Source organism: Calidris pugnax, unplaced genomic scaffold (genome assembly GCF_001431845.1).
Source record: "Calidris pugnax isolate Ruff unplaced genomic scaffold, ASM143184v1 scaffold463, whole genome shotgun sequence".
NCBI classification, from domain to species: domain Eukaryota; kingdom Metazoa; phylum Chordata; class Aves; order Charadriiformes; family Scolopacidae; genus Calidris; species Calidris pugnax.
Genome location: NW_015091252.1, coordinates 7,490 through 32,155, shown reverse-complemented (window position 1 = coordinate 32,155; position 24,666 = coordinate 7,490). Strand labels below are relative to the sequence as shown.

The window sequence follows — 24,666 nt, the reverse complement described above, 5'->3', positions numbered from 1 at the left end:
GGGGCCGACCCCCCCCCCCCCTCCCCCCCCAGGCCCTTACCCTGCTGGGCTTTGATTTGAGGCAGGACATTCTGCAAAAGTGCTAGGGATTTGCGATGGAACTCTGCCTGCACCTCGATCAGCTGTGGGAGGGGAGAGACAGCACCCCCTGTCACCCCCACCACCGCCAGGGATGGGGACGGGGGGACAGGGGGTCCCAGGGGGACGGGGGGCACTTACGGTTTGGAAATAGTTTGCATAGTCGACTTCTTTGGCCACGAAATTGTACATGTCAGCTGAGAGCTGGTCCTGCGGGGAGCAGAGAATTAGTCGGCGTCCCACTCGTGCCGCCCTGATGCCACCCTGATGGCCCTTTCGGAGCGTGAGGAGCTCGCTGGGAGCAAGAGTCACCTGGAAACAACCCGTCGGCCAAAGGCAGTGCATCCCGGCGGGCTGAACGGCACAAACCCAGCCCAAATTAAACCCCACATTTGCTCATCCCTGCCCCACACTTGGCCGCTGCAGGTACATCCCAACAGCTCGGTGGGGACCAGACCAAGCATCGGGTGCTTCTTGCTCCCAGTTGCAACGAGCCCCCAGGCACCGGGACACGCGTGTGTCCGTCCTCACACTCGCCAAATAGACTTTGCCCCTTCCCCAGTTGCTCCTTGGATAACTTGGATAACTCAACTGGAAGAAAACCATCAGGGTTTAACACCCCGTGAGCACCTCCTGGTTGCTTGGTTCTCCACCAAGATGGTGAATCTACTGGGGGCAGCTCCTGGCCCAGCTGGTTTGCTGGGAATTACTGGGCACGTGGGGCTGTGATGCTGCAGGCAGCACATGTTTGGGACCAGATTTTAAAGGCTGGTGGTGCCCCTGGAGAAAAGAGCCAGGATTTGAGACCCACACCCAGCTCCAGCTCCTGCCCAAGACCTGGAGCACCAGGGGTACGTTTTCAGCCCCTGGGGAAATTTAAAGCCACATGAAATTGTCTGTGAGTTTTACTGCTGAATCCCACAGCCCATGACGAAGGCGCTGGCACCAGCATGTCCCCTCCCTGGGACACTTTTCCCACCCAATGTGACCAGTGGGTGGGTTGTGCTCCCACAGGACGGTGGGGGATGACATGGCTTGGGTGGCACCTGTGGCCTCACCACACGCCAGGGCTGGGCACACTTGGTGCTCAGCTGCTGGGACAGGTCCCTGGGAAAGGGATGCTCTCCAGCTCCAGTGGGGATGGGGACAGTGGAATTGGGGACGTCCTGCTTGGCTGGTGAACATCCCCTACTGCCACCAGCCTGTCTTTGGGCATGGGGACCAGCCGGAGGAGGGTTTATCACAGGTCCAGTGGGGATGGGGACAGTGGAACTGGGGACATCTGCTTGGCTGGTGAACATCCCCTACTGCCACCAGCCTGTCTTTGGGCATGGGGAGGGTCAATGGGGCAAGAAGAGGGTGAAGAACAGGGCAAGAGGAGAGGCTGCAGGTTTTCTGTGGTGCCTGGGATGCCAAGGTCCCCCCAACCCCGTGAAGGAGTGACCCCCCCCCGGGTACCCTGCAAATCTCCACTCTGTTGGCCGCCTCCTCCATCTCCTCCCTGAGCGCATCCGCTTTGGCCCCCGTGGGCTGCAGGTTGCTGGCCAAACCCGAGGACTTCACAGACTGCTGCCACCTGTGGAAAAAGGGGCAGAGCTGGCACGGGGACGGGGTAGGGACCCACCTGGAGCTGGGGATGGATCCCAGAGGACTTGGAGGGCAGCCTAGGGAAACCCCCTTGGCCAAACCCACTGCGGTTCCCAGGGCAGAGATCACCCCAGCCCATGCTGAGATGCAGCATCCACTCCCAACCCCAAATATCCCCAGTCCCTGTAACTGGCTGTGCACATCGGGCTCTAATTAAACAACTACTTTCAGCAGAGGAATGAGCTTCATCCAGGTGGGAAGACAGAGGAAGGTGATGGGAGAGCCTGGATGTGCTGCTGGGGGCTGCAGACACCTCCCAGACCTCTTCCCAGAGAACACCACTACGTTGTGTAGGGTTTGGCCAACTCCAGTTGTCTTTTAAATGCTTGCAAAAAGCCCCAGGCAAAACCCAAGGCACAGCCCACCAGGTCCCACTACAGCCTCTGGGACACGGGACAATCCCAAAGGACATCCCACACCCACCCCAACGCTGCTCTAAAGCAGCAGGAGCACCTGGCTCTTTGTCATCACATAAGAACTCAACAAGACAGGGGAAAAAGGAAAAATATCAACATTTGTGCCAGAAAAAAATACTCTTTTCTGCAGAAATCTTGGCTTGTTGCAGAGTTTGACTTCATGGCACCTGGTGACATGGACAAGACTTATTGTCCCGAGGGAACTGCAGTATCAGGGCTCCAGGATGTCTCCTCCCTGGAACTACCCATTGCTTGGGAATTCTTATTTTCTATAAAGAAGCTTTGAAGCCGCTTCCTACCGTGTCCTGGAGGAGTCCATGTCCAGCACGAGCTTCGCCAAGTGCTTCCTCTGTTTTTGGATATTTGGGATTTCCACCTGCAGCGACACACAGGGATGGGAGGAGATAAACATCCCCGGGGAGGCATCAGGACTGCGACGCCGGGAGTTTGGGCTGGTGCAAACTGTGTGCATAAGGATGTGGCTCCTTATTTAAACATCCTTAGGGAGGTGGCACAGCTTGTCCCTCCTCTCTGTCCCCACCTGGGATGTGCCACCAGCCCCGATGGAAGAACCCTGAGAGGAGCATCCTCCAGGGATCCCAGCCTCCTGCACTGGGAGGTGGGTGAAGGCAGGAGAAGGGCTTTTGGGGATGGTGATGCGAAGCCTGTCATGCCCAGGCACCATTTGCCAAGGGATTTGGCAAAATGAAGCCATGGTGCAGCCCTGCTCACCCATCCCAATAACACCAGCAGCGTGACACAGCTGGAGCTGTTTCTGCTGGGAAGATAAAATCAGAGCCAAGCCCGGGACGTTGAAGCTTTGAAGTCGCTTCCTACCGTGTCCTGGAGGAGTCCATGTCCAGCACGAGCTTCGCCAAGTGCTTCCTCTGTTTTTGGATATTTGGGATTTCCACCTGCAGCGACACACAGGGATGGGAGGAGATAAACATCCCCGGGGAGGCATCAGGACTGCGACGCTGGGAGTTTGGGCTGGTGCAAACTGTGAGCATAAGGATGCGGCTCCTTATTTAAACATCCTTAGGGAGGAGGCACAGCTTGTCCCTCCTCTCTGTCCCCACCTGGGATGTGCCACCAGCCCCGATGGAAGAACCCTGAGAGGAGCATCCTCCAGGGATCCCAGCCTCCTGCACTGGGAGGTGGGTGAAGGCAGGAGAAGGGCTTTTGGGGATGGTGATGCGAAGCCTGTCATGCCCAGGCACCATTTGCCAAGGGATTTGGCAAAATGAAGCCATGGTGCAGCCCTGCTCACCCATCCCAATAACACCAGCAGCGTGACACAGCTGGAGCTGTTTCTGCTGGGAAGATAAAATCAGAGCCAAGCCTGGGACGTTTCGCAAGATGTAAATGGGGAGTAAAAAAAAGCATCATTGAAAAACAGAGTTGGCAGTGGGGAGGCAGGGGGATAAAAGGGAAAAAAATATCCCAAACAACAATGGTATGGGGAAAAATGGGTCAGAAATAAGAGTGTTAATGCCTCTGCCTTCAGGAGAGGCAGGGAAAAGCAGGAGCCCAGCAGGGACCGCTGCCCCAGCAGTCAGCCCAGCTCAACATGCAAATGCTGCCTGCCAATTAAAGCAATTAGCGAACAGCTCCAAGGGGGAAGGTCCCTGGCAGGGGGCAGGAACCAAATATACCCCTGGAGCAGCAGAACCCAGGCTGGTTTGGGGTGCAATCCCCGGTGTGGGGGACACCTGGACCCCAGGATGTCCCCGGCCACCGCTCACCTCGGCCAGCACGAAGAGGGGCTCGATGACGTCCCTCTCCACCTGCAGCTCGAAGTGGATGAGCTCCTGCGCCAGCTTGTCCTCCGCCTCCCCGCACAGCCGCAGCATCTTCCTGCAAGGGCAGCAGCAGGGCTGGGGGGCACGGGGGGGCACAGGCAGCCACCCTGCACCCCACCAGGGTGGGCCATGGGCACCCAAAGCACCTGGGGGTCCCGGCAGCAGCGTGGGACCTTCCTTGGCTGAGGGCTGGAGGGAGGGTGAGAGCACAGGGACCACGGGCACCCTGGATGTTTGGAAAATCTCATTCCCCAACTATTGTACCAATTATAGTCTGAGATATATATATATTACTGTCTATATATACTGTGTCTAGATGTATATATTTGCACCTGGGGGTCCCGGCAGCAGCGTGGGACCTTCCTTGGCTGAGGGCTGGAGGGAGGGTGAGAGCACAGGGACCACGGGCACCCTGGATGTTTGGAAAATCTCATTCCCCAACTATTGTACCAATTATAGTCTGAGATATATATATATTACTGTCTATATATACTGTGTCTAGATGTATATATTTATTACTGTGTCCAGTTCTGGGCTCCCCAGTTCCAGAAGGACAGGGAACAGCTGGAGAGGGTATAGCAGAGGCTACAGAGATGATGAGGGGCCTGGAGCATCTCCTTTACGAGGAGAGGCTGAGGGACTTGGGTCTTTTTAGTCTGGAGAAGAGAAGGCTGAGGGGGGATCTGATCAACACCTATAAATACTTCAAGGGTGAGTGTCGGGAGGATGGGGCCGGTCTTTTTTCAGTGGTGCCCAGGGACAGGACAAGAGGAAATGGGCACAAACTTGAATATAAGAAGTTCCATCTAAACTTGAGGAGGAACTTCTTTCCTGTGAGGGTGGCAGAGCCCTGGCAGAGGCTGCCCAGGGAGGTGGTGGAGTCTCCTTCTCTGGAGACATTCAAACCCACCTGGACACGTTCCTGTGCAACCTGCTGTAGGTGGACCTACTCTAGCAGGGGGTTGGACTGGATGATCTCCAGAGGTGCCTTCCAACCCCATAGCATTCTGTGAAATTGTACGGGCTTTCATAAGATATATATATTTTACATTGTATCCTGCATGACTAAAGGGCTCCAGGACATCACAAGGAGAAGAATAAAGGAAAACCCTGGAGTACCGAGATCACACGAGCACCCCAGCCCCTCCGACACCCCTGTGACCCCCCCCATTATCCAGCATCATAGATCAGGAACCTCAGCAATTCCCGGCAGTGTCCCCGCCGTCCCCCTTACCCCAGCAGGGAGTCATCCCCCAGCACAGCCGACCCCTCCATCAGGCACTGCGCCAGCGTCGTCAGCGGCAGCTTCTTCTGCAAAGAGAGGGTTGGTGTTCCCCACCCCGCCGGCCCCAGCAGCGTCCCCCCCACCGTGGTCCTCAGAAACCCCGTCCCCCCCAAACAGCCTCACCGAGCGCTTGTCGGCGTCCACCCCCTGCTGGCCCTGCAGACATGCTGTCAGCTTCTTGTGGGTGCTGTGGGAGACCTGCTTCACCAGCTCCAGCCGCTTCTCCACCTGCGGATGCAGCGGTGGCCGTCACCGGGGTGTCCCGCCTGCTCCCGCGCCCGCCGGCCAGGGACCTAAGGGACTTCTTACTCTTCAATCAAAGCTATTTTAATTACTGCTGCATCGGATGCGACAGCCCCAGAGCCCACCCCCTTCCCTGTGCAGGGATGCTTTAAGCAGGAGAAGGTACCACCAGGCTGATCTGTCCCACCTCGCCCCCCCTGACTCAAGAAAGGCCGGGGGTCACAGCCAGAGCAGCTCCCCAAAGCCCTCGTGTCCCAGGGCGAGGGCAGGAGGTGTCTGTCCCCAGCCACACACCAAACTGGCCACAGCTCCAACCCAGGGCTGCAAATCGCCTTATTTGCCTCTGTGTTGATTAAACGAAGAAATTTTATCCCAAAACTCAGCGAGATGAGTCACTGAATGTAAGCAAACAAGAGCTGCTGAGAACCACAGCTGCGAGACTCGGGGAAAACACGGGAATCTCAAAACCTTGGGAAACAATCTGGAGAAAAAGAAATATTCCCCAAAGCTCAAAATCTGGGGAAATAATCTAGAAAAACAAAAATATCTGGGAAATAAGATCAACTCCCTGCCCTGGGGAAGGGGGAGAAGAGTGCTGAGTCCCTGGTCGAGCAGCAAGAGGCCGTGGGAGGGATAAAGCCAGGCGGGTGGCTGTCCCCTGCGCCCCGCTGGGACATTTCAGTGAAATTCAGTGAAAATTTGCAAACAGAGCTTCACTTCACCCTCTTCTAGCACAGTTTCGCCTTATCCCTTTAAGGGATGGCTCCCTTAAACCCTGCTCACGTTTTTGGCTAACACACGGCTCTTGCTAAAGCCTGAGCTGTGTCACTAGGTCCCAGTGAGGGCAACAGGTAGGCAGGACACGGTGACCCCCAAGAGCTAAAGGTCACTCTGTCACCCGCAGGTCACCTCCTCCTGCCACCAGCATCCTCGCACACCGTTTGTCCGGCTGTTTCTGCAGAGCCTGCTCCCTGCCAGCAACGGCACGGACCAAATTCCCAAGCTGGAAGGTGTAAATACATCATTTTAGCCCCCAAAGAGGTTTTTGAAGTGGATCCGACAGCAGCCAGGCTGATGCCAGGGGATGCCCGCGCCGTGATGGAGCACCCTCAGCGCTGGCTCTGCTCGTCACTGCCCCAGTCACCAGGGATGAGTTAGAGCTTGCGTGACGTGGAAACCTCACAAATCCAGTGATGGCTTGGTGAATTCCTGCTGCTTTGCTGGCACTTTCTCCGCCACCTCCCTCCCCCGGGGAGAGCAGGAAGCCCCGCTCCTGGAGCAGAAACCACCCAGAGGAGATGTCCCCAAGAGACCGTGACCCCAGAGTCACAGCCACGGCACCACGGGAGGCTTTTGGCTCATTCTGTTTTGCTGAAGTCACCCGTCCCACCAGCTCTGGGGAGTGTCCCCTGAGCTGTCACATGTCCCCTCCCCGGAGAGGGGAGACACAGGCGCCCGCAATCCAGCTGGCCCCTATCAGGTTCCCTTCCTGGCGGAGACGAGACTGGATCCGATTCCAGCTGACCTGAAAACCGGGCTGGGAAAGGGCTGGGAGGGTGACGATGACACTTCCCACGCTCCCAACCCCCTCCTCCTCCTCCTCCTCCTCCTCCTCCCAGTGCCGCGGGACACCGACCGACCGGCACTGAGCTGCTGCCGCATCCAGCACCCATGGGTGGGCACTGGGACACCCTGGGAACGCTGGACCAGCTGCAGAGGACCTCACCTGCAGGAGATCTTCACTCAAAACCTCCGTCTTTTCAGCCCTGCAAGAGAAGAAAGAACAGGAAGCGTTGGCAAAGGGTTCATGGCACACGTGGTACTGGGCACAGCTGAGTGTGCTGTTCCCTCGGGATGCAGGCGGTGATTTAGAGCTCTCTGGTCCCACCAGCCATCTCCTAAATAAGCAAAGGATGGAGCATCTTCACTGCTCACTGCGAGCGTGCCACATCCCACACCAATTTAGGATCCTCCCTTGGTCTCCCCTTCATTTTTCCATTATCCCCAGCGAAACAGGGATGCTAAATTCCCGGATTTGGGCAAGCGCTGCAGAGGGAGGTGATGTGTCTAGGCACGAAAGCAGCTCCCTGGGCTCCAGCACCCCCTCGGCGCTGCGAGTTTTCAAGGACACAACCCGTCCGCTCGACTGAGCCTCTTGGCTCCGACGCAGCCGACGGAATCTGCGGCGGCAGCTGCTGCCCGGGGCTCTGCCATAACCCTTCCTGCTGCGCCTCGGAGACGGATCCACCGCTCCAGAGCTCGTGTCAGCCTCCGTCCTGGGGAGCGAGGGGCGCCGGGGATGCGGGAGGAGACACAAACACCTTCCTCGGCCCCGTGCGGACCCGCAGCATCCCTGCCCCCCGAGGCCCCGCGGCCGCTCCTCGCCACCTCTGCTCAGGCTTGGTTAAACCACCACACTCCGCAGCATTTACTCATTTTTCTTAGGGTTTTGGGCTTTTTTTCACAACTTTAGTGCGTCATCGCTCTTTGAAAAACGACCTCTGTCAAGATGCGCTTGGGCAGAGCCGTGATTTAGCTAATTAGCCCCTAAAGGTTCATTAACAAGCAACGAAAGCTCAGAGCTCTCATCCTTCTTAAAAAAAAAGCACCTTTGTTGCCCGAGTCCCAGTGGCTTTCTCTTCTCCAAGCTGGTCTGTCAGCTTCGAGAGAGCGAGGGAAGGATTGCAAAAGTGGAAATAAGGGATAAGCACCAGGAGCGCGAGGTTCGGTGTCAGCCAGGGCAGGGCCTGGGTCACGGGCTCATCCGCAAACACACCACGGCCAAAGACTTTTTAAAAGTGTAAAATTAACAGCATTAAATCTGGCTTGCATGGGAAAGTTGTCCCGGTGCCTGATTTAAGTTGGTTTTAAAAATTAAAAAAAAAAAACAAAACAACACACCCACCCCTATGTATTTATGTATTTTAATTTAATAAAAAAAATTTAATTCAAATAAAAATTTAATTAAAAAAGAGATTTAAATGAACGCAGTATAATATCTTCTATAGGAAACACAAGTGATGCTCTGGCTGCCCAGGAGCAAGGGCCGCTCAGGTTCTCCTCCGCTCCTGCAAATCCCTTTCGCTGTCACTTTTGGACAGGGCTGGAACCGCCGCAAAATTAGCACAAACGGGAGAAAAAGCAGCAAAATCTCGCCCAGTACAGACACAATGGCCGCCCCCACCTTCCCCGCCCCGGCTCAGGATATATTTAGCATCCCGGAGGAGAAGGAGGTGGCAGGGATGCAGGATCGTGCAGGCACCGCGCATCCCTGCCACTCACCCCCCACCCCAGAAACCATTCCCAAACTTCAAAAAGGCCACAGGGAAAAGAAGTCCCTCCTGTCCCTGCACCGTTGGGAAAACGGTCCCCCCTCCAAAAGTGAGGGGTTTTGTGGGTTCCCCCCTCTGCCAGCTGGGCTGCTGGGGGGGGTTTGCACACCCCAGGGTCCTGCACCCCCAGGTCTCCCTCCTGGAAGCCACAAACCAACACGGTCCATGCTCTGGTGTGAACTGGGGAAGCAGAAAACAACATTTGAGAGCTCAGGGGGTTGTTACGAGGGGCACAGAATCCAGCTGGAGGTCTGTAACAGGTGGAGTCCCCCAGGGTCAGTGCTGGGTCCACTCCTCTTCAATATATTCATCAATGACCTGGATGAGGGGATGGAGTGTCCCCTCAGCAAGTTTGCTGATGATGCAAAACTGGGAGGGGTGTTCTCACCCCAGAAGGCTGTGCCACCATCCAGCGAGACCTGGACAGGCTGGAGAGTTGGGTAGAGAGGAACCTGATGAACTTCAACAAAGGCAAGTGTAGGTGCTGCACCTGGGGAGGAATAACCCCCTGAACCTGTACACCTTGGGGTCTGATCAGCTGGAGAGCAGCTCTGAGGTGAAAGACCTGGGAGTCCTGGTGGACAACAGGATGACCATGAGCCAACGATGGGCCCTTGTGGCCAAGAAGGCCAATGGCATCCTGGGGGGCATCAGGAAGAGTGTGAGCAGCAGGTGGAGGGAGGTCATCCTGCCCCTCTGCTCTGCACTGGGGAGGCCACATCTGGAGCACTGGGACCAGTTCTGGGCTCCCCAGTTCAAGGACAGGGAACTGCTGGAGAGGGTACAGCAGAGGACCACAAAGATGATGAGGGGCCTGGAGCATCTCCCTTATGAGGAAAGGCTGAGGGACTTGGGGCTTTTTAGTCTCGAGAAGAGAAGATTTAGCAGGGATCTGATTAATGCTTACAAATATCTAAAGGGTGGGTGTCAGGAGGATGGGGCTGGTCTTTTTTCAGTGGTGCCCAGGGACAGGACAAGAGGAAATGGGCACTAACTCAAGTATGAGAAGTTTCACCTAAACATGAGGAGGAACTTCTTTGCTGTGAGGGTGGCAGAGCCCTGGCAGAGGCTGCCCAGGGAGGTGGTGGAGTCTCCTTCTCTGGAGACATTCAAACCCTCCTGGACACGTTCCTGTGGGACCTGCTCTGGGTGGCCCTGCTCTGGCAGGGGGTTGGACTGCATGATCTCCAGAGGTGCCTTCCAACCCCATAGCATTCTGGGATTCTGTAATTCTATGATTTCACACGGGACAACAAAAATCTGGCCTCCTTCTGCTTTCGAGCACATCCTCAGTGTGAGAAACCTCAGTGGCTTTAACGGAGAGCATCCCCCAACCACAGCCCCGGCACAGGCACCCGCGCCAGCCCCGCCACATCCCGGGATGATGAAGCTGGCTGGGGAGCCTGCCGGGGATTTATTTGGCTTTAAAAAGCTTGGAGAAGCAGAGAACGGAACTGGAGGAGAGGATTGGAGGAATGGACAGTGAGGGGGATTGAAAACTGGCTGAAAGACAGAGCTCAGGGGGTTGTTACGAGGGGCACAGAATCCAGCTGGAGCTCTGTAACAGGTGGAGTCCCCCAGGGTCTGTGCTGGGTCCACTCCTCTTCAATATATTCATCAATGACCTGGATGAGGGGATGGAGTGTCCCCTCAGCAAGTTTGCTGATGATGCAAAACTGGGAGGGGTGTTCTCACCCCAGAAGGCTGTTCCTGTGGGACCTGCTCTGGGTGGCCCTGCTCTGGCAGGGGGTTGGACTGCATGATCTCCAGAGGTGCCTTCCAACCCCATAGCATTCTGGGATTCTGTAATTCTATGATTTCACACGGGACAACAAAAATCTGGCCTCCTTCTGCTTTCGAGCACATCCTCAGTGTGAGAAACCTCAGTGGCTTTAACGGAGAGCATCCCCCAACCACAGCCCCAGCACAGGCACCCGCGCCAGCCCCGCCACATCCCGGGATGATGAAGCTGGCTGGGGAGCCTGCCGGGGATTTATTTGGCTTTAAAAAGCTTGGAGAGGGGGAGAGCTGAAGCGTTTTATGGATAGCAATAAGCAAAGAGGGTGTTGGAGCTGCTCAACACAGCAGCCTGGGGATGTGGCAGAGCGATGGGCACACATGGAAACCTGGTTTTGGCATCTCCAGGAGCTGGGATGCTTTCTGCCTCCCTCCAGGGGTGTCAGGAGGATGGGGCTGGTCTTTTTTCAGTGGTGCCCAGGGACAGGACAAGAGGGAATGGGCACTAACTCGAGTATGAGAAGTTTCACCTAAACATGAGGAGGAACTTCTTTGCTGTGAGGGTGGCAGAGCCCTGGCAGAGGCTGCCCAGGGAGGTGGTGGAGTCTCCTTCTCTGCACGTTCCTGTGGGACCTGCTCTGGCAGGGGGTTGGACTGCATGATCTCCAGAGGTGCCTTCCAACCCCATAGCATTCTGGGATTCTGTAATTCTATGATTTCACACGGGACAACAAAAATCTGGCCTCCTTCTGCTTTCGAGCACATCCTCAGTGTGAGAAACCTCAGTGGCTTTAACGGAGAGCATCCCCCAACCACAGCCCCGGCACAGGCACCCGCGCCAGCCCCGCCACATCCCGGGATGATGAAGCCGGCTGGGGAGCCTGCCGGGGATTTATTTGGCTTTAAAAAGCTTGGAGAAGGGGAGAGCTGAAGCGTTTTATGGATAGGAATAAGCATAGAGGGTGCTGGAGCTGCTCAACACAGCAGCCTGGGGATGTGGCAGAGCGATGGGCACACAGGGGAACCTGGTTTTGGCATTTCCAGGAGCCGGGATGCTTTCTGCCTCCCTCCGGCTTGCAATGGGGATGGGGGTGGGATGGGGGTCTCTGTGTGGCCTCGGGGACACACTGCAGCCGCCAGTGATGGCAGGGGGCAGGGCTGTGGTGGAACAGCATCTCCTGTGGTGCTGGGAGCTGGGTACCAGCGCTGGCATCCGGAGCCAGGCATCACCCTTCTCCCACGCCTTGTCATGCAGCAGGGGGTAAAACCTGGCCCCAAAAGCCACCATGGGGCTTTTTTGGCAAAGCCAAAGCAGGGGACAAACCTCAGGACACCTGAACCCTATGGGAGATGCTGCTGGCAGCCAGGGACAAAGAGCCCGGCCCCACGGAGGTAGCGGGGCAGGAACACGGCTGCAGCTCCATGGAACGTGGTTGAGCACCTCAAGCGGGATGGATCCTGCTCCCGCACACACGCCCGGCCCCGCTGGCAACGCAGCTCTGCTGCTGTCCTGCCACCCCACCGAAAGCTGCTTATTAATTTTCCAGAATACATCAAAGAAATACAAATAATTCCCCTTGTCGCTGGACTTGTCCTCGACGGCAGCTCTCCAGAACCTCCAATTTATATCCAGGAGTGCAGGAACCCAGCGGTGTCTCCGAACCCACAGAGAGCCCAGCACAAGCCACTCCCCGTGGCCAGCCCTGGCAGAGGCTGCCCAGGGAGGTGGTGGAGTCTCCTTCTCTGGAGACATTCAAACCCTCCTGGACACGTTCCTGTGGGACCTGCTCTGGGTGGCCCTGCTCTGGCAGGGGGTTGGACTGCATGATCTCCAGAGGTGCCTTCCAACCCCATAGCATTCTGGGATTCTGTAATTCTATGATTTCACACGGGACAACAAAAATCTGGCCTCCTTCTGCTTTCGAGCACATCCTCAGTGTGAGAAACCTCAGTGGCTTTAACGGAGAGCATCCCCCAACCACAGCCCCGGCACAGGCACCCGCGCCAGCCCCGCCACATCCCGGGATGATGAAGCCGGCTGGGGAGCCTGCCGGGGATTTATTTGGCTTTAAAAAGCTTGGAGAAGGGGAGAGCTGAAGCGTTTTATGGATAGGAATAAGCATAGAGGGTGCTGGAGCTGCTCAACACAGCAGCCTGGGGATGTGGCAGAGCGATGGGCACACAGGGGAACCTGGTTTTGGCATTTCCAGGAGCCGGGATGCTTTCTGCCTCCCTCCGGCTTGCAATGGGGATGGGGGTGGGATGGGGGTCTCTGTGTGGCCTCGGGGACACACTGCAGCCGCCAGTGATGGCAGGGGGCAGGGCTGTGGTGGAACAGCATCTCCTGTGGTGCTGGGAGCTGGGTACCAGCGCTGGCATCCGGAGCCAGGCATCACCCTTCTCCCACGCCTTGTCATGCAGCAGGGGGTAAAACCTGGCCCCAAAAGCCACCATGGGGCTTTTTTGGCAAAGCCAAAGCAGGGGACAAACCTCAGGACACCTGAACCCTATGGGAGATGCTGCTGGCAGCCAGGGACAAAGAGCCCGGCCCCGCGGAGGTAGCGGGGCAGGAACACGGCTGCAGCTCCATGGAACGTGGTTGAGCACCTCAAGCGGGATGGATCCTGCTCCCGCACACACGCCCGGCCCCGCTGGCAACGCAGCTCTGCTGCTGTCCTGCCACCCCACCGAAAGCTGCTTATTAATTTTCCAGAATACATCAAAGAAATACAAATAATTCCCCTTGTCGCTGGACTTGTCCTCGCCGGCAGCTCTCCAGAACCTCCAGTTTATATCCAGGAGTGCAGGAACCCAGCGGTGTCTCCGAACCCACAGAGAGCCCAGCACAAGCCACTCCCCGTGGCCATTTTACATGTAAAAACTCAAAAAAAAAATATCATCCTACTCCACTGACATCACACTGTGGTACAGCTCCATGGGAAAACCCCGTTACATTTGTTATGTTTCTCAAGTCTCAGCCTAAAGTTAATACGGTTTAGAGCTTAGATGACTTTATGAGCCATCCTGCAAACCTGCAACAAGTGATGCTCGGCAGCAAAAACACCCGCAAGGCACATCCTGCCAAGGAGCAGCCGAGGAGATGGAGACTCTCCCGCGTGCTCTGGGCTCCGTCCTGCCCTGGGGGGTAATTTTTGGGGGCTGAGTTCTGAGTGCTGGGTGCTGAGCACTCAGAGATGCTCAAGGAGATACCTCCCTGGGACCCGGGAATTTCCCTGGGGCAGCCAGTGGGGATGGAGAAGTGTTATCCCGCTGCCTTTCCTAGGGGAGGGATGGCAGCATCTCTCCGAGGATTTCAGCAAAGCATCTCCAGCCCTGAGCACCTCCCCTGGGCCCCTTCTCTCCAGCAAACCCTTTTGGTTTGTGCTTTCTTCTCCTTCCCCAAATTGTGTTCCAAACAGCATCCCACTCGAGGATGGCTGTGGGTCCCTGTGCCTTCCCTGAGCCTCTTCCCTTGGCTTCCCAGCTCTGGGGAGAACCATTACCAGAGTAAAGAGGGACCAGTTTGGATGTGACTGATGCTGGGAAACGTGTCTGGCTCCAGCAGGTGCTCTCCCTGTTCCAGCCTGGCATCTTGCTCCCATCCAAAGAATCCCCTACCTCCTCCTGGCATTCCCACCCCCTCCAGGCATACCTCTGCCCATCCCCAGCATGCCCCAGTTCCTCCCCAGGATCCCCAGTTCACTCCAGCACTCCCAGCCCCTCCTGGTCCACCTCAGCCCACCCCCAGAACCCTCCAGTTCCTCCCTAGCACCTGCCCAGTTCATCCCCAGCACCCCCAAGACCTTCCTGGGATGCCTCAGTTCCTCCCCAGTATCCGCCCTGAGTCCCTCCCCATCATCCTCCAACTGTTTCTGGCATCCCCCAGCCCCTCCCGGCACCCCCCAGTCCTTCCCAACATTTCCCAGTTCATCCCCCAGCACCTCCTGGCACCTCCAGTTCCACCCCAGCACCCCAGTCCACCCCCAGTATCCCCCCAGCCCCTCCAGGCATGCCCCAGTCCATCCCAGCATCCCCAGTCCCTTCTGGTAAACCCCAGTCCATTCCCAGCACCCCCCAGTTCCTCCCCAGCACCCTCCCCTAGTCCTCCCCAGCACCCCCAGACCCTCCTGGCATCCCCTGGTCCATCTCCAGCATTTCCCAGTCCACCCCCAGCATCCACCAGCCTCTCTTGGCACCCCCCAGTTCTTCCCCAGCACCCCCAGTCCACCCCAGCCCCTCCTGGCACCCCCAGCCCCGCTCCTTGCCCCGGCACTGGCTCCGTACCAGCAGTCAGAGCCCAGCGGGGATGAAGCTGCCCAAGGGGTCACAGAGACCCCTGAATTCAGGTTCTGCCCAGAGGACGAGGGGACAGAGTGTATCCTCAGCAAGTTCGCTGATGATACCAAATTAGGAGGGCTGGCTGACACCCCAGAGGGCTGTGTCACCATCCAGTGTGACCTGAACAGGCTGGAGAGCTGGGCAGAGAATGAGGTTCAACAAGGGCAAATGTAAGGTCCTTCACCTGGGGAGGAAGAACCCCAGGCACCAATACAGGTCAGGGATGGATCTTCTGGGAAGCACTACTGAGGAGAAGGATCCGGGAGTCCTGGTAGATAGCACCCTTTCCATGAGCCAGCAACGTGCCCTTGTGGCCAAGAGGCCAATGGGATCCTGGGCTGCGTAGGGAAGAGTGTGGCCAGGAGTGACCTTATTTATGTTTACAAGTCTCTAAAGGGTGGGTTGAAGGAGGATGGAGCCGGACTCTTTTCAGTGGTTCCCAGTGACAGGACGAGGGGCAACGGGCACAAGCTGGACCATGGGAAGTTCCACTCCAATCTGAGGAAGAACTTCTTTGGGGTGAGGGTGGCAGAGCCCTGGAAGAGGCTGCCCAGGGAGGGTGTGGAGTCCCCTTCTCTGGAGATCTTCAAGCCCCACCTGGATGCTCCTGAGTGATGTGCTCTGGGCAACCCTGCTTTGGCAGGGGAGTTGGACTGGAGGATCTCTAGAAGGTCCCTTCCAACTCTGACAATTCCGTGATTCCGTAATTCCGTGACTCCAGGACCTGCTCCCTGCCCATGTTACTCCAGCAGGCAGCTGGTGACACCAGTGAAGCATCTCCTCTGTGCCCCAGTTTAAACCAGTATCAGCTCTGGGCAATTATTTCTACCCATTCATTTTGATGTGGGTTCTTTCCATCCCCATGTGTCCTACGGTGGATGCCGCCAGGGCTCCAGCGCTGGGACACGACCTCCCCCGGGGAACCAGAGACGGTGGCTTTTGCTCAGGCGAGGTGACTTCAACAAACACCTGCAGCCACAAGAGGGGTGCAGGGACCCCCTGGTTTCCACAGTTGGTCCATAATCCCCTAAAACTTCACGTCTTAGGAGTTGTAGGCATCCCATGGGAGCATCCCTTGGAGAGGCAGACAGCAATACCGGCTTCCAACGCTTGCTTTCATCTTTCCTTTAGGCAAATAAAAGCCCGCTCCTCCCCTTCCCCTCCAGATTTTCACCCCGGAGTGGTTTTTCTCAGCACAAATCCAGGCAATTCTCCACCTCAGCCAGCACCCAGGCACTCGCATCCCGGGGAGAAAAGGGACAATGAATATGGAGAGTCAAAAGAGTCAAAAACAAGCGAGGGGGGGACGCAGCGACAATTTGGTCGGGCGTTCGCTTCTGCAAAAACTAATTGCTGCCAGCAGAAATCAACACCAATCAAGCAAATTAAGTTGATTTCCAAATAAATACTACCCGAGCTGCCAGTGCCTCGACCTGGGGAGCTGCAGCAAAGCTGGCACCTCCCTGGAGCGTCTCCCGATGCCAGACGTCTCCATCTGGCTGGACCATCCATCACCAGTGCCCACCCCGTGTCCCCAACACTGTCCCCCCCTGCTCTGATGCTCAAACCACCCCAGACGAGGAGCTCCCAGGCTTGGACTTGACAGAAACTCAAAGCACGAGGGGGATTTCATGGTGATATTCTCTCCAAAGAGGAAAATCCATCGTACCCAGCTCCCAGGAAGCTCTTCACCCAGCGTGGGGATGGGCAGGAGCGAGGATGTGTCTCCAGAGGCAGAGAGACACGATGCCCATGATGGGACATCTCCACAATGCCCCAAGGACCCCCTTGCCCACCAAACACCCCTGTCCCTGCCATCCCTGGCCACCCCCTCGCTGCAGCGTGCCCATAAATATGTCATCGCCTCGTGCTTTAATCGCTGACTCCGGCCGGTTCCCCTGATTTCTGTTTGCTCCAACCTAAAAATAGCCTCTGGGCAGCCGAGCGCAGGCAGGGGGAGGCACACAGATCTGGCCAAGGCCATCCCGTGCCGGGAGCATTGACTCCCACGGCCGGGTCTGTCCTGCCATCCCAGTCAGGGATGATGCTGGCTCTATCCCGGTCCTGCATCCCCCTCCGGTGTCACCACCCGTGCCTGGGGGCTGGTACCCACAGGAAAATCCAAGGTTCTCGAGCCCCCAAAGCTCAGAGGGCGGGTGGGTGAGGTGAGGTTCAACCACGCAACTCAGAGAAGACGCTGAGCATCCATCACGTGTGTCAGAGGGAGGAGAAAGACCCTCGGGTCTTCTCCAGGCAACCCCTGGAAGCGCCGGGCATCCCGGTCCCGGGACTGCGCCGTCCCCAGCTTCTGCCACCGTCTGAGACCTCCTTGTCACCGCATTCCCAGGGACACGCAGCCCGGCAGCTCATAACCAGGATCTGGCCGAAGCCAAACGGAGCCGCGGATTTTTCCTGGTGCCGTTTCAGCCGGCGAGAAGCGAAACATCAAATATTTATATCCTCAAATCGCTGCTCAAATCCCCCGGGGGGACGACTCTGGAGCTGCAGCATCCAGCCAGAGGCGGTGAGACAGCCCCGCCGGCGCCTCCTCCAGCGCATCCCGGGCTCCTCCTGCCCCGGCGGGTGACCCGGAGAGACGGTCCCCGTGTCCCAAACCCAGGGCTACGGGCAGCGATGCCCATCCAATGGGCACAGTGCCAGGGCTCAGCCCCCAGCCGCCTCCAGCTAGGCTGGAAAAATGGGATGGAATGATCAGGGAAGGCTGGTCCGGAGTTTCCTCCATCCGTCTGCCCGCTGCTGGGAAAACCGAAGGAATCAAAGCGAAACGGGGGACAGAGTTTTAAAGGCAGAAAAGCCTTTTTTTTCCTCATCTCCTGCCCCTTTCCCGGCTGCGAGCTCTCTGTGTCGGCATCCCTTCCCCACGGGATGCTCGGGGCCCTTTGCTCCTCGCTCCCGCAGCATTCCCAGCAGAGGGAAACCCACCCCGGGGTCGCATCCTGACCACGCTCCGGTCCCGATTTGAGAAATCACAGCCCAGCCCCTGCGAAGCGCAGGGCCCCGAGGCTGCTGGGGACGGAGCCTTCAGCCCGCTCCATGAATATTTCAGTTTGTCAGCGCTGCCGCCTCCCGAGGAGGATAAAAATATCCCCAGGGCTGCGGGGATGGGATGCTGCCAGCACCGTCCCAGGGGCGCGGCATCGCTCGGCAAAGCCAAAATCCCTGGGCGGGGTGGGGGGAGTCTGTCTATGGCGAGCCACCAGCACCCCGAAGTGCAGAGGTGGAACCCAGCTATTTAAAGGCTGTTTTTCCCTCCTGCGAATCCTGTTGGAAAAATCCCAGGCGGTGCTTTTATTCCCTCCATCCTTATTTCGTACACACCAAATAAAACGTCCTTATTTCTTGCAGAATATTCTTGCTGCACAGAGAATAAAGCCTCAGTGTTTGAAGTCTTTATTTTTACCTGTGGACATCCTGGTGTTCGGAAAAGTATCTGCCCCGAGAGCCACCAAAGCGATGTCCAGCCCAAAATGCCACCGCTGTCCCCCGGGATGGGGGGAGATACACCTTGGGATGCTCAGAAAGATCCAGGAGGAAAAACCCAACCCCCTCGGAGCTGACACCGTCCTCCCCAGTGTCCCTCCGTCGCCTGCCGTGGCATTCTGCCTGTGGCTGCAAGCGCCTCTTTTATTCCTGATGGGGGAAAAAAAAACAATTGAGCCAATTCTGGAAAATTCACGGGGCCATTTCAGCCACTGGAGCGGGTGCCGTGGCCGTGTGTGCCCATCGCCCCGCATCCTCCAGGCCTGGCCGCCGATGAAACGGGTAAATAAATAAAAATAAAAATAAAAGAAAAGAAAAGCGCTTTGCAGAGAACCTCTCCAAAATGTTTTACAGCCGCTTATTGATTTCTCTTCCCTTTCTCCACCCCGTGGAGATAAATATTATGGTCCCTCACAGACTGGGAGCAGTATTTCTCCCAAAAGTCGGGTACCGAGTGCGGGTCTGGGCTGGGATGAGCATCCCCAATTCCTTCTATCTAGTGAAATTACCTAAATAAAATAAATAAATGAAATATATACATAAAATAAAATAAATTATGTGTTTGGGGCACAGCAGAGCGTTTTCTGCTCCATTTGGCCCCATCCCACACACAGCCCAGGCACCCCAGTGCCTGCGGGGGCTGCTGCTCTCCCAGGGGCCCGGGAGGTCCCCGCTCCCCCCCAGCACCACCAGTGGGGCAGGAAAGGAACGCGACAGCCCCGGGAAACGGAGCTGGGGACTGGATTTGGAAAGGTAAGGGAAATGCACTCAGCGTCCTCACCTAACCCTGACCTTGACCCTAGCCCTGAGTCTGATCCTTCTCCTGCCCCTGCCCCTAACCTCCACCCCAACCCCTATCCTGACCGTGACACTATCCATAGCCCTAATCCTGACCCTGACCCCGACCCCAAACACTGACCCTGACCTTGATTTTAACCTTAATCCTGACCCTGACCTCGACACTAACCTCAGCCCCAATCCTGACCCTGATGCTGATTCTGATCTTTATCGTGACCTTGACCCAAATTAATCCTGACCCTGACCCTTATCCTGACCTCGACACTAACCCTGACGCTGATCCTACCCCTGACCCTGGCCCATCCCTGTCCCCTCCTGGTGTGGGTCAGCCCTGTCCCTTGGTGGCAGTGACCACACACTCCCCCTGCCACAGCTGCAACCACCGCTGGCTCCTGCCTGTCCCCTGCCAGTGGACAGCCTCTGGCAGACCCACGGGTGGGTTTTTACCCTCCAGCTGCCTTCCTTCTTCCTTATTTTAAGGAAACGGCACCACCAAAAGCAGGAAAAGCCACCGGGGGCTTGGACCCCCCCTTTCCCCACACACCCCACAGGGTGGCTGGGGAGATGTCACCGCTGTCCCGTCGGTCCCACAGGATGCAGCCCACTCCTACCCCCATGCAGCATCAGGACCTTCTGGGTTGGGTGCTGGTGGGAGGAGTGACACCAGCCGGATGCCACCACTGCCACCGCCACATGCAAACTGTCCCCCATCACCCCCCGTCCCCCCCCAAAGGGACAACAACCTTCTCATGCAGCGCACATTCCAGCCTCGGGGCAGCATCCAGCCCAGTGGTCCCCAGCCCAGGACTTGGGGGGCACTGGCACTGCAGGATGATGGTGGCCCACCAGGCTTTGGTGACGAGCAGGAGGGGACAGCCCTCAAAACCCAGAGGGTTATGGCACACGTACCCCAGTGAGCCCCTCCCGGGGGAGACAAAACACCAGGTTTCTATTATTATTCCTCATTTCCATTTTATTATACCTCATTGCCATTAATTATTCCTCATTGCCATTAATTATTCCTCATTGCCATGTACCATTCCTTATTTCCATTTATTATTCTCTGTTTGCTCTTATTATTCCCTATTGCCATCCGTTATTCCTTATTTCCATCCACTATTCCCTATTTCGATCCGTTATTCCCCATTCTCCTGTGTTATTCCTTATTTCCAACTGGACGGAGAGGGATCCTCAGGGCTCTGCAGCGGGAATAGAGGGACAAAACAGCATCCCGTGCTCGAGACGGGGACCAACGGAGCCGAGGAAGAGGATGGTCCCCGAGCTCCCGCCGAGCCCCCAGCTGCCCCATCCTGGTTCTGAGCGAGGAGGGGGCCAGCACCTGCCCCCCCACCCCCGGGGTTAGACCCAGAGCCTGGCAGCGCAGGCAGCAGACGTGCCAGGGCAGCGTGGCAGCCAGCCCCTAAGAGGATTAGGGGTTTAGCGGCTCCAAGCCCCGCAGCCGCCGGCCCCACGGCCCCAGCTGGGATCTGGGGGGTGCAGGGAGCCCCCCACACGGCCCCGCACTCCCGGGGGATGCGGGAAGGAGGATGCTTCACCTTCCGAACGGCACCATTTTGAAGCCAGGGCGTGCGAGCACCGTGCCTGGCTCATGTCTCACGACACGGCGGTGGCGGGACCTGGGGACATCCCTCCCCTGCAGCTCCCCGGGGCGGGAGCCGTGTCAAACCTCGGCGCATCCAGAGAGCAAACCCGGGCGGCGCAGACGCAAGCGGAAAATCACACGCTCTGTCCTCAAAACAGCCGCCTCCTGACGCTCCCCCCCCGAGGGAGGCAAGTGCCCGTCTCCCAGTGCTCCCATACCGTGGTCCCGCACCGCGTTCCCTCTTCCCAGGTCCCACACCACACTCCTGCACCGTGTCCTTGCATCGCATTCCCGTGCCGTATTCCCGTACCACATTCCCACACCCCACTCCCACACCACATTCTTGCAGCTCCTGCACCACATTCCCACACCGATTCCCACACCGCATCCCCGTAGCGTGTTCCCACACCGTGTTCCTGCAGCATGTTCCCAAACCACATTCCCACATCGCATCCTCGCGCCGCGCTCCTGGACCGTGTTCCTGCACCGCACTCCCACACCGCGGTCCCGCACAGCGTTCCCAAATCCCGTTCCCACACCGGATTCCTGCAGCCCCCTCCCAAAGCGCGTTCCCGCATCGCATCCTTGCACTGTGATCCCGCACCATGATCCCAGACTGTATTCCTGCTCCATGCTCCCAAACCACATTCCTGCACTGGAATCCTGCAGCCCCCTCCCAAAGCGCGTTCCCGCATCGCATCCTTGCACTGTGATCCCGCACCATGATCCCAGACTGTATTCCTGCTCCATGCTCCCAAACCACATTCCTGCACTGGAATCCTGCAGCCCCCTCCCAAAGCGCGTTCCCGCATCGCATCCTTGCACTGTGATCCCGCACCATGATCCCAGACTGTATTCCTGCTCCATGCTCCCAAACCACGTTCCCGCACCAGATTCCTGCAGCATGATCCCAAAGGACTTTCCCATATCACATCCTTGCACATCCTCCCTTATCACAATCCCACACTGCGTTCCCACTCCATGCTCCCAAACCACGTTCCCGCACCAGATTCCTGCAGCCCCCTCCCAAACCACGCTCCCGCATCGCATCCTTGCACCGCGATCCCGCACCGTCCTCCCACACCAGATTCCTGCAGCATGATCCCAAAGGACTTTCCCATATCACATCCTTGCACATCCTCCCTTATCACAATCCCACACTGCGTTCCCACTCCATGCTCCCAAACCACGTTCCCGCACCAGATTCCTGCAGCCCCCTCCCAAACCACGCTCCCGCATCGCATCCTTGCACCGCGATCCCGCACCGTCCTCCCACACCAGATTCCTGCAGCATGATCCCAAAGGACTTTCCCATATCACATCCTTGCACATCCTCCCTTATCACAATCCCACACTGCGTTCCCACTCCATGCTCCCAAACCACGTTCCCGCACCAGATTCCTGCAGCCCCCTCCCAAACCACGCTCCCGCATCGCATCCTTGCACCGCGATCCCGCACCGTCCTCCCACACCAGATTCCTGCAGCATGATCCCAAAGGACTTTCCCATATCACATCCTTGCACATCCTCCCTTATCACAATCCCACACTGCGTTCCCACTCCATGCTCCCAAACCACGTTCCCGCACCAGATTCCTGCAGCCCCCTCCCAAACCACGCTCCCGCATCGCATCCTTGCACGATGACCCCGCACCGTGATCCCACACTGTATTCCCGCTCCGTGCTCCCAAACCATGTTCCTGCACCGGATTCCTGCAGCCCCCTCCCAAACCATGCTCCCACATCGCATCCTTGCACCGCGATCCTGCACCGTCCTCTCACACCAGATTCCTGCAGCGTGATCCCAAAGCACGTTCCCACATCAAATCCTTGCACCGTCCTCCTGTATCACGATCCCACACTGTGCTCCCAAACCATGTACCCGCACTGGATTCCTGCAGCCCCCTCCCAAACCATGCTCCCACATCGCATCCTTGCACCGCGATCCTGCACCGTCCTCCCACACCAGATTCCTGCAGCGTGATCCCAAAGCACGTTCCCACATCAAATCCTTGCACCGTCCTCCTGTATCACAATCCCAAACCACATTCCCGCACCAGATTCCTGCAGCCCCCTCCCAAACCACACTCCCGCATCACATCCTTGCACCATGATCCCGCACCGTGATCCCAGACCGTATTCCTGCTCCGTGCTCCCAAACCACGTTCCTGCACTGGAATCCTGCAGCCCCTTCCCAAAGCGCGTTCCCGCATCGCATCCTTACACCGCGATCCCGCACCGTCCTCTCACACCAGATTCCTGCAGCGTGATCCCAAAGGACTTTCCCACTTCACATCCTTGCACATCCTCCCTTATCACGATCCCACACCGCGTTCCCACTCCATGCTCCCAAACCACGTTCCTGCACCGGATTCCTGCAGCCCCCTCCCAAACCACGCTCCCGCATCGCATCCTTACACCGCGATCCCAGACCATATTCCCACTCCGTGCTCCCAAACCACGTTCCCGCATCACATCCTTGCACTGTGATCCCGCACCGTGATCCCAGACAGTATTCCTGCTCCGTGCTCCCAAACCACGTTCCTGCACTGGAATCCTACATCCCCTTCCCAAAGCACATTCCCACATCGCATCCTTACACCGCGATCCCGCTCCGTGCTCCCAAACCATGTTCCCGCACCAGAATCCTGCAGCCCCCTCCCAAACCACGCTCCCCCATTGCATCCTTGCACCGTGCTCCCAGACCAGATTCCCGCTCCGTGCTCCCAAACCACACTCCCGCACCGGATTCCTGCAGCCCCTTCCCAAAGTCTGTTCCTGCACCGGATTCCTGCAGCCCCTTCCCAAAGTCTGTTCCTGCACCAGATTCCTGCAGCTCCCTCCCAAACCACGCTCCCACATCACATCCTTGCACCGCGATCCTGCACCGTGCTCCCAGACCGTATTCCCGCTCCGTGCTCCCAAACCACGCTCCCACACCAGATTCCTGCAGCCCCCTCCCAAAGCGTGCTCCCCCATCGCATCCTTGCACCCCGTTCCTGCACCCATCACCGCCGCAGCCCCGGGAGGGTGCCCCATGGCCCCCCCAGCCCCGTGCCCCTGCGCCGGGGCAGGAGCCACCGCCACCGACCACCTCCAGCACAGGGGGACAGGGCGAGGGGGCACGGGGGGGAGCAGGTGACAGTGCCAGCCCCCAGCCCCAGGAGGGGACGCTGAGCCCGGTGCCGCCGCCACGCTGGGAAGGCAAAAATAAAGCGAGCCTTCCCACCCCCCGGCCAGGCTGCAACATCGCCGGAATTACACAGGAATTACACAACAGCCACCACCGAGCCCCGGGCCTGGCCGTCCATCGCCACACGGGCACCCCCACACGGGCACAGCCGCTCCACCCACCCCCCCCCCCGCACCCTGCCTGCCCCACAGCCAGCCAGAGACACCCATGGGTGCTGGGGGGAGCAGGGAAGTGGGGCACCCCACAGCTTCAGGGCTGGGGTGCTCGGAACAGCAGGTGCCCCTGGGGCACAGGGGATGGGCAGTGGGGCAGGCAGGGTGAGGGCAGGGGCTGGGGGGGCAGTGGGGCAGGGTGATGGCAGGGGGACAAGCAGGGGTTAACAGGCAGGCAGGGTGCAGGCAGGGGCTGCAGGCAGGGGCGGAGGCAGGGAATGGGCAGGGAATGGGCAGGGACCAGGCAAGGTGTGGGCAGTGGGGCAGTGGGGCAGGCAGGGAGCGGGCACCAGGGCAGGGTGTGGGCAAAGTGGGGGTCCGGGGGCAGGCAGGGAGCAGGCAGGATGCAGGCAGCAGGGCAATGGGCACACAGGAAGATGGAGGGCTGGGAGCACAGGCAGTGGGGCAGGCAGGCTGCAGGTTGGGGGGGCAGGGGCAGTAGGGTGGGCAGGAAGAGGGCAGGGAGCAGGCAGGGGGCAGGA

At 58.0% G+C, this 24,666-nt stretch overlaps 1 protein-coding gene across 1 annotated transcript in view; it reads right to left on the bottom strand.

Annotated features, from left to right (window-relative positions):
- Positions 1 to 21,168, bottom strand: part of ARHGAP44 (Rho GTPase activating protein 44) — a 53,105-nt gene extending 31,937 nt beyond the window's left edge. Inside the window, exons 1-9 of the mRNA XM_014960115.1 lie at positions 20,999 to 21,168; positions 7,198 to 7,369; positions 5,352 to 5,456; positions 5,178 to 5,254; positions 3,887 to 3,998; positions 2,979 to 3,055; positions 1,537 to 1,654; positions 220 to 288; positions 41 to 122 (exon numbers count right to left, since the gene is read on the bottom strand). Of these exons, the coding sequence (XP_014815601.1) occupies positions 41 to 122; positions 220 to 288; positions 1,537 to 1,654; positions 2,979 to 3,055; positions 3,887 to 3,998; positions 5,178 to 5,254; positions 5,352 to 5,456; positions 7,198 to 7,369; positions 20,999 to 21,168 (982 nt within the window). The remainder of the gene's footprint in view (positions 1 to 40; positions 123 to 219; positions 289 to 1,536; positions 1,655 to 2,978; positions 3,056 to 3,886; positions 3,999 to 5,177; positions 5,255 to 5,351; positions 5,457 to 7,197; positions 7,370 to 20,998) is intronic.
- Between the last annotated feature and the right edge of the window lie 3,498 nt (positions 21,169 to 24,666).